Source organism: Mytilus edulis, chromosome 8 (assembly GCF_963676685.1).
Source record: "Mytilus edulis chromosome 8, xbMytEdul2.2, whole genome shotgun sequence".
NCBI lineage: Eukaryota > Metazoa > Mollusca > Bivalvia > Mytilida > Mytilidae > Mytilus > Mytilus edulis.
Window position 1 is genome coordinate 24,096,725 of NC_092351.1, and position 12,264 is coordinate 24,108,988.

The following is a 12,264-nucleotide window of genomic DNA, read 5'->3' on the forward strand; positions in this document are numbered from 1 at the left end:
GTATAAGACATCAGCATAAAGTTAAAAATTACTAGGTCCTTGAATTTGGTAATTTAAAAATGAACCTTCCTCTCTTAGAAAAGAAAGGTCACAGACCTCGAACCTACACTAATTTGAACCCCCGACATAAATGCTTTATGGACTTGTAGAGGTAGAAACAGTTTTGTCAAAAAGTATCAAATTTTTCAATGATTTCCTTTTTATCAAAAGACAAGAACAAAACTTACTTCAGTACAGATGGCCTGGATGCTTAAAAAGATAATATCCAAGAAACTTAAACTTTGCCAAATTATCATGTGACATTGACCTTTGACTTCCTGCAATATTGCCCATCCCCAATGAAGCAACTGTGAGAATTGTGAATGAGAACAAATTTTCCCAGGATTATATTTTCATCTGTTAATTATTGTCATCATTCAATTAACAATGTCATCAAGATTAAAGATAAAACAAAACTATGTCATATTGTGTAATTATTTAACAGGATGTATAATCACAAAATTATTACATGAAAACTAGATCAGTAATCAATTGTAGTAAATTTAACTAGGTCAGCAATCATATGTAGTGAATTTTACTATAAACATTTTGTGTAGGAAAATCACACTCTTATACATTAAGGTGATGTACAATATATCTATTCTACTTGCTAGTACACTTGGTACAATAAACTAGAGGCTCTAAAGAGCCTGTGTCGCGCACCTTGGTCTACAATGTATGTGCATATTAAACAAAGGACACAGATGGGTTCATGACAAAATTGTGTTTTGGTGATGGTGACGTGTTTGTAGATCTTCTACATTCTTGCTACTGAATACAATTTTCTCTATATACAATTTTCTCTATCTATAAATAACTTGCATGGCCATTTTGGTCATGTTGACTTAGTTTTAGATCTTACTTGCTGAACATTATTTCTGTTTACAGTTTATCTCTATCTTTAATAGTTTTCAAGATAATAACCCAAAACAGCAAAATTTCTTTAAAAAATATCAATGGGGGGCAACAACCCCAGTTGTCCAATTCATCTAAAATTTTCAGGGCAGATAGATATTGACTTGATTAACAATTTAACCCCTTGTCAGATTTGCTCTAAATGCTTTGGTTTCAGAGTTATAAGCCAAAATCTACATTTCACCCCCATGTTCTGTTTTTCACCATGGCGGCCATCTTGGTTGGTTGGCCGGGTCGACACATTTTTTAAATTAGATACTTTAATAATAATAGTGGCTTAGTTTGGTTAAATTTTACCCAGTAGTTTCAGGGGAGAAGATTTTTTTATAAGATAATAAAAATTTACGAAAAATTGGTAAAGATGACTATAAACATGATAAAGGGCAATAACTCCTTAAGGGGTCAACTGACCATTTTGGTCATGTTGACTTATTTGTAGATCTTACTTTGCTGAACATTATTGCTGTTATATCAATCTATAATAATATTCAAGATAATTACCAAAAACAGCAAAATTGCCTTAAAATTGCCAATTCAGGGGCAACAACCCAACAACCGTTTGTCTAATTCATCTGAAAATTTCAGGGAAGATAGATCTTGCCCTGATAAACAATTTTATTTATGTCAGATTTGCTCTAAATGCTTCAGTTTCAGAGTTATAAGGCATACATTTTACCCCTATGTTCTATTTTTAGCCATGGCGGCCATCATGGTTGGTTGGCTGGGTCACCTGACACATTTTTTTAACTAGATACCCCAATGATGATTGTGGCAAAATGTGGTTAAATTTGGCCCAGTAGTTTCAGAGGAGAAGATTTTTGTAAAAGTTAACGATGACAGACGACGACGACGGACGCTTGACGCTAAGTGATGGTAAAAGCCCATTTGGCCAGGTGAGCTAAAAACCTGATAATAAATTGTTCAAATAAGGCCTTTGAAAATAGTGGAATTAATTACTTTTGGAGTGTCAAAAACTCATTGGAAGTACTTGATAAATTGCATGCATATATTGGTGATTTTGAATCTGTTCATAGTTTTGATTTTTCTACCCTATATACCACTTTGCCTCATATTCTTATTAAGAAAATATTCACATCCCTAATTAACTGGGCATTTAAAAAGTCAGAATGCGAGTACATATGTTCAAACTCTTTCAGGTCATTTTTTAGTAGCAATAAACAAAAGAACTATGTCAATTGGACATGCTTTGATACTATATCTGCGCTTGAATTTTTACTTGATAACATTTTTGTTCGCTTTGGAGATTCCGTATATCGTCAAGTTATTGGAATTCCAATGGGGACTAACTGTGCACCACTTATTGCGGACCTGTTTTTGTATTAATAGGAGTTACAATTTATGACTAAAATTAGCAAAGACCCATCGAAACAACATTTGATACAAAAATTTAACAATACTTTTAGATATTTGGATGATATATTGGCTCTCAATAATGACGACTTCAGTATGTATACTAAAGAAATTTATCCTGTTGAACTTACTTTAAATAAAGCTAATACTAGCAAAGACCACTGCCCTTTCCTCGATCTTGATATCTACATCATTAACGGGAAGCTTAATACAATAATTTATGATAAAAGAGATGATTTTTCATTTCCTATCGTTAATTATACATTTTTAGATGGTGACGTTTCTTTATCACCATCTTATGGTGTTTATATGTCTCAACTTGTACAATTCGTTGTTCGTGTATGTAACAATGTATTAGATTTTAGCGAGAGAAATTTATGTATTACTGAAAAATTATTACACCAGGGTTTTCGATATCACAAACTAGTCAAAACATTTACTAAATTTTATCATCAGTATTGAAGGAAATAATTCGTAAATATAACTCAACGTGCAGACATCTTATACGTTCAGGTATTTCACATCCAATCTTTTATGGTAATATTCTTTAAAAAGCACAAAAATGTCAGTATTCACCTCAAAAGCTTACAAAACCTTTAAACAGACTTATTGAGAAGGGATATAGTTACGATACTGTTGTGAGGTCATTAAAGATTGCACATTTTGGCTTTAATATTGATTCACTTATAGGGTCTTTGCATCGGAACTAAACACATTTATTTAGAAAACAGTTGTTGGCATGACACGGGTTATGTTCTTCTCATATTTTATGATAGTATGATACTAAACCCCTAACGGGGGGGGGGGGGGGGGGGGGGGGTGCCTGATATTCATATGATGAAGACATAATCTTTCAATCAGTTTAATTGGGGTCTGGAGCTGGCATGTCAGTTAACTGCTAGTAGTCTGTTGTTATTGATGTATTATTGTCATTTTGTTTATTTTCTTTTGTTACATCTTCTGACATTGGACTTCTCTTGAACTGAATTTTAATGTGTGTATTGTTATGCGTTTACTTTTCTACATTTGCTAGAGGTATAGAGAGAGGGTTGAGATCTCATAAACATGTTTAACCCCGCCTCAATATTGCACCTGTCCCAAATCAGGAGCCTCTGGCCTTTGTCAGTCTTGTATGATTTTTACTTTTAGTTTCTTGTGTATAATTCAGAGTTTAGTATGACGTCCATTATCACTGTACTAGTATACATATTTTTTAAGGGGCCAGCTGAAGACCACCTCCTGGTGCAGGAGTTTCTCGCTACATTGAAGACCCATTGCAGGCGCGGATTCAGCCATTTTAAAAAGGGGGGGTCCCGACACAGAGTAAAGGGGGGGTTATAACTATATGCTCCCATTCAAATGCATTGATCTGCCAAAAAAAAGGGGGGGTTCCAAACCCCGGAAACCCCCCTGGATCCGCCACTGCATTGGTGGACTTCGGCTGTTGTCTTCTCTATGGTCGGGTTGGTGTCGCTTTGACACATTCCCCATTTCCTTTCTCAATTTTATTTCAAGACTGCAACTCAACATCAAACATAATCGAATAGTGTAATGGTTTATTTCTTCCTCTGTGATATTTTATTCTGGGGATAATTTGTCACAGTATTTTTTTTCCAGACATGGTATTTCATAGGTAGATTTTTTCCTAGGGAAATATTTTCCTCCGGATAAAAAAATAACTACTGTGACATTTTTTCCACCGGATCAAATTTCACCCGGATATAATTTTGCTTTACAAAAGTACTGTCACAAAATAGAAGTTCCTTCATAGATAAAGTTCCAAATGGAAAAAAATATTCTGGATTTTTTTCCCACAAGAATAAATATTACAGTAGATGTTCCTAACAGAATAAATAGTATAGAATATTTGCTCCAACAGGTACAGGTATTATGACATTGTTTATAACAAAGTTTCCACTGGTACTTCTGTTAGGTGGAACACATATACATTGGCAGTACCTGGAGATCAACACATGAAGTCTACATGTGTGTCAAGGTTTGAGAATTATATGCCTCTGGGTATAAATGTGCATTCTGTTAATAAAATGAATGGGGTAATGACCTTGTTTAACAATTTGCCCAAAAGAGATAACCAAGAAATGTTTAACGTAATAATAAACAAGAATGTGTCCAAAGTACACGGATGCCCCACTCGCACTATCATTTTCCATGTTCAATGGACCGTAAAATTGGATAAAAAATATAATTAGGCATTAAAATTAGAAAGATAATATCATAGGGAACATGTGTACTAAGTTTCAAGTTGATTGGACTTCAACTTCATCAAAAACTACCTTGACCAAAAACTTTAACCTGAAACATGCACTTTCATTTTCTATGTTCAGTGGACCGTGAAATTGGGGTCACAAGTTTAATTTGGCTTTAAAATTAGAAAGATCATATCATAAGGAACATGTGTACTAAGTTTCAAGTTGATTGGACTTCAACTTCATCAAAAACTACCTTGACCAAAAACTTTAACCTGAAGCGGGACAGACGGACGAACAAACAGACGGACGAACGAACGGACGCACAGACCAGAAAACATAATGCCCCTCTACTATCAGAGGTGGGGCATAAGGGGCATAATAAAAATTTTGTACTATTCATGATCAGCATTTTTAACAATTGGTTTTACTTGCCTTTCAGAGAAGTACACTACACATTGTGAGTTGAAAAGTATGTTTATCATTGTTTTTACCTGCATAAGAATGATTTTTTTTGTGTGGCTTGAATTAGTCAACCAAATGTTGACATTCTTTTTTCATTGAATAGCTGAATACATGTTAATCACATCTCTAGCTACGAGGTTAAAATTGTTGGTCACAGGAATACTCATTCAATGAGGTCGTATTATTCACTTTGAAGTTGATAATTCACTGGTGTTGTTTCTTAGCCTATTTTGACAAAATTGAACCAAATTGTCTGATAAAAGCAACTTATTGTTTCACCATTTCACTTTCATTAATGATTGAACCATACTCTTTTATCAGTAACTATTTAAATGCCATTTTAAAGTATCTTAATTTTGTAATCAACTTACACTGACATAAAGCTAATTCTTTTACATATGACTTGGGAAAAACACTTTCTAGGTGTGTGGCATCTATTCTACATAGCATAACCTGAAAAAAAGTTTTTGCATCAATTGAAACTGCTTGACGTCTGATTATTAATTGAGGAAGTTAAACTATATGTTAATCAAAATGGATGTTTATTTTTATTTTGAAATTTTTAAGTCATATTTAGCATGTTTATGGATACATATTTATTGTCAACTTGTATTACTTACTTCTTTATATCATCTCTACAAGATGAAGTAGAAAATACAGAAAACATGGCAGATCTATGCAAGTCGCTTTTAGATTTATTAACTTTTCATATACCAGGCTGATTTTTCATGGCCGGCCTTTTATAACTGGACTATATGGTATTGTTTTTTCTCATTGTTGAGGGCATAGTCAGACCTATAATTGCTTTCAACTTCAAACATTTGAACTCTGATGAATAGTTGTCTCAGAGGCAGTTATTACCATGTCCTTTTTTATTCTGGGTCAAATTAAGGTTCAAACTATAAGGTGGGTTACATAATCATTGAGATCTTGTTTGATTATTTTAAGTGTGATTTGTGAAAGTCATATTGTTCAACAATATGACTTTCACAAATCACACTTAAAATAAAATCCCACAACAGTTGTGGGGAATACAGGAAAAGAAACTGGTGGGACACATGAAATTACAAGTGTTATTATTCCAATAATAAGCAGGATTCCAAAATCTGACAAAACATTAAAGTGGGATTTTAGGGATCAGACCTCCACCCCCTCCAAATGAGACTGCTTATATGATGACGAAGGCAATTAAAGCCAATCTTATCTTTTGAAGACCTTATTGATGTCCTTTTGAGAAACAGACACACATGTTTAGATTTTGACCAGTTACATAAATAAGGCTGTTTGTTTGCTCGTTTGAATTGTTTTGCATTGTCATTTTGGGGACTTTTATAGCTGACTATGCGGTATTGGCTTTGCTCATTGTTGAAGGTCGTACAGTGACCTGCAGTTGTTAATTTCTGTGTCATTTTGGTTTCTTGTAGAGAGTTATCTTATTTGCAATCATACCACATCTTTTTTTTATATGCATGCTAGTAGTTTATAGAAATTAGATAAACATGTAAAACATTTCTCGAAATAATCATCATAACTTACATTTTCTGAAAAACAATTATCTATAGCTAAATATGGTGGACATCCAGGTACTTCATATACTAAAAAATTATGTCTGAAATAGAACAATGGAAATAATTAACTAATGGATCTATACTGTACAACATTTTGCCATCTTCATTCCAACAAGTTTGTGGGATTTAATTTGACTTCATGCTTTCAAGAGAAATAAAATCTACAATCTGTATTATGATATATATCTGTTTGTGCTGTGTGTTTTTTCCATACTTTTTATTTCAATGAAATAATCTTTCTGACAAGTTCTGTTGTATTTGAGTTTTATAAACTCCAAATCAGGCATTCTTAATTTAAAGTGCAAAAACAAAACAATTTGTAATTTTTCAAGTTTCAAAGGGGCACAACTCTAGAACAGCAAGTGACTCGCTGCACATCTATATACTATGTCCGAGTTTTTGTTCATAGCATTGTGAGGCCAACTAAAGGTTGAGTGCAGACGGAAGGACAGACTGTCAAGAGCAATACTTTATTCCCACTTCGTCTAGCCGCCAAGGCATACAAAATCTAAATTAAGCCTTGTAATACATTTGCACATCATTTCAAAAGGGGGTTAAAAATTTCCCAATCATATTCCAAAATCACCTCTAGTTGTCTAATTTTAGTTTAATTGGGACATAATATGTATAAATCACATCTTCCAGGCAATCTGGAATTCATTTTCTTCACAACAGCAATAGAAAGAAAATCCAGATATTTTGTTTTCTTCACATTATCAAGAGAAGGATATCATGGATATTTATGGGTTCCTGTAAGGGCTTTTAATAATTACCTGCATATAACAGACAAAGAAAACATAGCATCAGATTCTGTCCATACCTGTAATTAGTAAAACAAATTAATATTTAATCACAAATTTATCTACACAATAATGTCAGAAAGGCAATGAGAGTGTATTCCATTCAATGGAAAAAAAAGCCTGAAATTGATCAGTCTGGATTATGGAATTGTGCTAATTCTAATGCAAAAATAAAATATATTTGCAAGACTTTTTATGGAAATGGAAAAATGTATATATATGATTGTTTTCTTGTCCATATATGTATGTTGATAACAAATGAAATACTTTGATTTATAAGGGGAGGTTACTCAAAATAATTTTATTTCAGGATGAACTTCAAGATGATACATGTACATAACACTACAGGGAGATAACTCTGTAAAAATCATCTGAACATCTTAATCAGGTTCTATTTTAACTTGTAAAATTTTTTATGAAAAGTAAGCTACTTAAAGATCAAAATAAATGTTTGTCAAACTGCTTTATATCCAATGAAATTTTTAAATTCAATTACATATGAACTGTGTCAGATAGAAATTAAAATGTAATAGACTAGAGGCTCTCACATTTTTTAAAACTATATACCACAATTATGATTGTGGCCAAGTTAGTTTAACTTTGGCCCAGTAGTTTCAGAGAAGAAGATTTTTGTACAAGTTACAAAAAAATGACGAAAAAGTTGTTAAACTTGACTATAAAGGGCAATAACTCCTCAAGGGGTTGACTAAAATTTTGGTCATGTTGACTTATTTGTAGGTCTTATTTGTAGGTCTTATTTTGCTGAACTTTATTGCTGTTTACAGTTTATCTCTATCTATGATAGCATTCAAGATAATAACCAAAAACTGTAAAATTTCCTTAAAATTACCAATTCAGGGACAGCAACCTAACAACAGGTTGTCCGATTCGTCTGAAAATTTCAGGGCAAATAGATCTTGACCTAATCAACAATTTGACCCATGTCAGATTTGCTCTAAATGCTTTGGTTTTAAAGATGTAAGCCAAAATATACATTTTACCCCTGTGTTCTATTTTTAGCCATGGTGGCCATCTTGGTTTGATGGCCAGGTCATCGGACACATTTTTTAAACTATATACTCCAAGGATGATTGTGGCCAAGTTAAATTTGGCCTAGTAGTTTCAGAGGAGAAGATTTTTGTAAAAGTTTACGGATGACGGTCAGGTGAGCTAAAAATGTAAATCAAAATCAATAAATCTGTATTTGTAAATCATATTTAAAATTCTATTCCATGACTGAGCTTACACGTTTCATGAAAACTTACATAATCCTGGTCTATTCCTTCAAGTCTGTAGAAAAACTCTTTCGATAGATTGTATAGTTTTTCATAATGAGCCTGTGTCATGTATACCTAAAAATATATTTTCATAACTTTAATTAAGAGTGTATAGATTATTTAAGTAAAATTATGCAATTAAGTTAAACACATTTAAGGGAGCTACCATTTGATTTTAATGGGGTGAAGGGGGGTTGGGCTAGGATGAAAAATTTTGTCCAGACTTTTTATTTTTTACTCAAAAGTCCTGCCTTTTTTCAAATTTCTTTTTTTATATCAAAAACTGATTTTCCTACAATTATATATCTATTTTTTTTTAAATATACATCTGAAATTCAAATTCTTGATACTAGAAAACATGAAAAACTCCATTTCACATCATAAAACAGATATCTAATCTCATTTATAATGATTTTTCTGATGTCAAGAAATCATTGCTTTCATCTTAAAAAAAAAATAGAACAAAAAAGAGAACTTTTTATATAACAATAATTGAATTCCTAATATCCACAATTATCTAAAAATCTTTCCGATATCAGAAAATAAGGAATAAAAAGTAACACTGGGACTCATAGTATTGAATGGATTCTTGATACATGTATCAATGGTTTATCTTGATGTCAAGACTATTGCTGTATGTATTCTTTATACTATATATGTTCCTGTACGAACTAAGCAACAATATGAAATGCATACGAAATGCAACGGCGAAATAAACGAATAACAAATAGCTGATTTATAATTTACATTTGCCGTTTCATGCAAAAGAAATATCTTACTGTGAAAATGCAGACATAATAATTCAAAAACATCATATAAATTAAAGCAATTTTAAAAATATTTTCATAAGTGCAGTTTCTGCAACAGAAACTACATTTGTAAACTCACCTGTTCAGAAGTTGCTCGAAACAAACAAAACCCATCACGGGCAATAGGTTTTCTCCACAGACCAACTGTGGACAAATAACTGTCCATGCTTGAAAGTTTTTGTGATCTTTGGTTACTCTTTCCTGGACTGTTCACATAATAATGCATAATAATAATTGTTTGCGCGACAACGCGTGTGCACCTTATGAGTGTGTCCCTGTCTCACACTCTTCATCAGCTGATTCGACTAAAAGTGCACGAAATTGATGAACTTCGCATGGGGAAACTGACAAGGTCACGTGGTACACATCAAAGGAACGATGATTACTTCCCACGATTTCTCGCGAATGATTTCTTTTGATGTTTTCAGGCGAGAATCTGGGTCAAATCAATGTGTATAGGGATGAGTTCAGCACCCTTGTTTTCATAACACGAAATTAGTATATAAATATTTGAAGTTTTAGAAACTCGAGTTTCAAACTTATGATCTTATAAATTAATTTACACCAGTGTTGAATAAGACAGCTAATCTCTTGTGAGACTCAGAGGGATTTTTTTTAAAGGAGATGGCAAGTCATATTGGCTGGGATATGGGGGGAGGAGCAATTTTAGTGGAGAATTTTGTTGGATAGGGGGCCCGGCCCTACTAAAGGAGCTATGATATCTAAACTTTTTAGATGTCCCACTATATAAACGTTGCTTAGTTCTGGGGGCCCGGCCGGGTTTCCCTTTTAAAATCCTGGATCCGCATCTAATTTTGAATATGAATTTTTTGGCTAGGTACTAAGGAAACGAACATTTATCTTCATATTAAAGGGCGGAGGTATGGTTATTTTCTAAAAAAAAAAAACATACTATTCTGATCCCTATGCTAGTTGATAAAAAAAATTGGTCAGACAGTTGAAAAATAACTTGAGATTTTTTTCCACACCTCATAGTAGTTAGATTTATGAAAAAAAAATGTGTTTATTGATAGCGCTGAAAAGAGTTAAAAATGCTTGCACTGTGCGCGAAACAACAATTTATGACTCAGAAAACCACCCCCTTTTTTAAGTAAATCTTTGGCCAAGAGAGAACCATGTGGCCAAAAATGCGAGACAATGCAGAATTATCGTTGTGAACTGAATGAAAATAAACGTTTGCGAAAAAGTAACAACAGGATAATAAAAATCATACATGCCCCCCTCCTGAAAAATGTCCCTCGAGTTTGGTGAGATATTTATTGGGGGTCAACAAGGAGCACTCGCGCAACAGCGGAAAACATTTTTTTTTAATTTTTGGTGCAAATACAACACTGCCGTGACTTTATTATTGCTGGCATTTGATTTGTAATATATTCTCTATAAACTTGCAAAAAATGGTCCATGGTTCGACGAAGTGTCTGTAGTTCATGGTAGGACCCAATAACATTTATCGGCGATCTTTTTTCCTTTTACTATTTTAAAACACCGAAGACAAGGAGGGTAATTAACAATCTAATTAAAAACCGATCTCTCATCGCTCCTGTTTCTGATATGTCGCGTGGGAGATCTAACAGAAACAGGAGCGATGAGAGATCGGTTTTTAATTAGATTGGGTAAAACTTTAGATAAAGCAATTATTGCTCATAGAAAGAAAATGGCGAAAAAAATAAACACATTGAGATCCAATAACTCGAAAGAGTATTGGAAATTACTTAACAGTAGAAAAAAGAGAGCCCAACCTGACATCCCTATCAACAAATTATTCGATTTTTTTCAAAAATCTGAACACCGCCCCAGAAATTGAAGAAAATACCAATATTCCAACTCTAAACCCGAATGATGTCGATAGGCTTAATGAGAATCTAAACAGAAGAATTTCTAAAGACGAAATTCTTAAGGGCATCAAAAACCTGAAAATGATAAAGCATTTGGGGATGATCGTATAATAAATGAATATATCAAGTCTACAGCTAGTTTATTCATTGAATTTTACGAAAAATTATTTAACGTTATATTTCGCACTGGTATTATACCTGACAGTTGGCTAGTTGGTTACATTAAGCCTGTTTATAAAAATAAAGGTAACAAGTTGGACCCCAAAAATTTTAGACCAATTACCATTTTGAGTTGTATGGGGAAACTTTTCACCGCAATTTTATGCGAGAGACTAAATCTTTTCTCTGAAGAATTCATGATTTTAAACGAAAACCAATGTGGTTTTAGAAAGGGTTATTCAACAACCGATAATTTATTTGTGATTCATACATTGTTTGAAATTTTAAAACTAAAAAAGAAAAAACTATTTTGTGCATTCGTCGATTTCGAAAAGGCTTTTGACACGATTTGGCGAGATGCACTGTGGTACAAAATGCTTTTAAATAATATGAATGGATGTATGTATAATGTAATTGTAAATATGTATCAAGGTACAAAGTCATGTATTTCATATAACAATGCCTTATCTGATTTCTTCCCATGTAGTAACGGGGTTAGACAAGGTGAAAATTTATCGCCTTTTCTTTTTTCTTTATTTTTAAATGATCTTGATTCTTTTTTGCAAAATTGTAACCTAGAGGGCCTAAAATCAGTGTCAAAAGAGCTTGAGGAAAAACTTGACATTTTTTTAAAACTTTTTATCATTTTGTACGCTGATGATACTGTTTTGATGGCCGAATCAGAAACTCAACTCCAAAAACTTTTAGATTGTTTCCAAGATTACACAGATGTATGGAAGCTAAAAGTTAATGTTGATAAAACAAAGGTCGTGGTTTTTTCAAGGAGACGACCATCAT

At 33.0% G+C, this 12,264-nt stretch overlaps 1 protein-coding gene across 4 annotated transcripts in view; it reads right to left on the bottom strand.

Moving 5' to 3' along the window:
• LOC139485141 (UDP-N-acetylglucosamine transferase subunit ALG13-like) overlaps nucleotides 1–9,841 on the bottom strand; it is a 40,418-nt gene extending 30,577 nt beyond the window's left edge. Inside the window, exons 1-5 of one of the 4 annotated variants that reach the window (XM_071269356.1) lie at nucleotides 9,531–9,841; nucleotides 8,631–8,717; nucleotides 7,339–7,385; nucleotides 6,534–6,606; nucleotides 5,369–5,450 (exon numbers count right to left, since the gene is read on the bottom strand). In XM_071269356.1, coding sequence (XP_071125457.1) covers nucleotides 5,369–5,450; nucleotides 6,534–6,606; nucleotides 7,339–7,385; nucleotides 8,631–8,717; nucleotides 9,531–9,677 — 436 coding nt within the window. In that variant the 5' untranslated portion in view covers nucleotides 9,678–9,841. The remainder of the gene's footprint in view (nucleotides 1–5,368; nucleotides 5,451–6,533; nucleotides 6,607–7,338; nucleotides 7,386–8,630; nucleotides 8,718–9,530) is intronic. The other 3 variants (XM_071269355.1, XM_071269358.1, XM_071269357.1) reach the window with 3 other exon arrangements.
• Nucleotides 9,842–12,264: the final 2,423 nt, after the last annotated feature.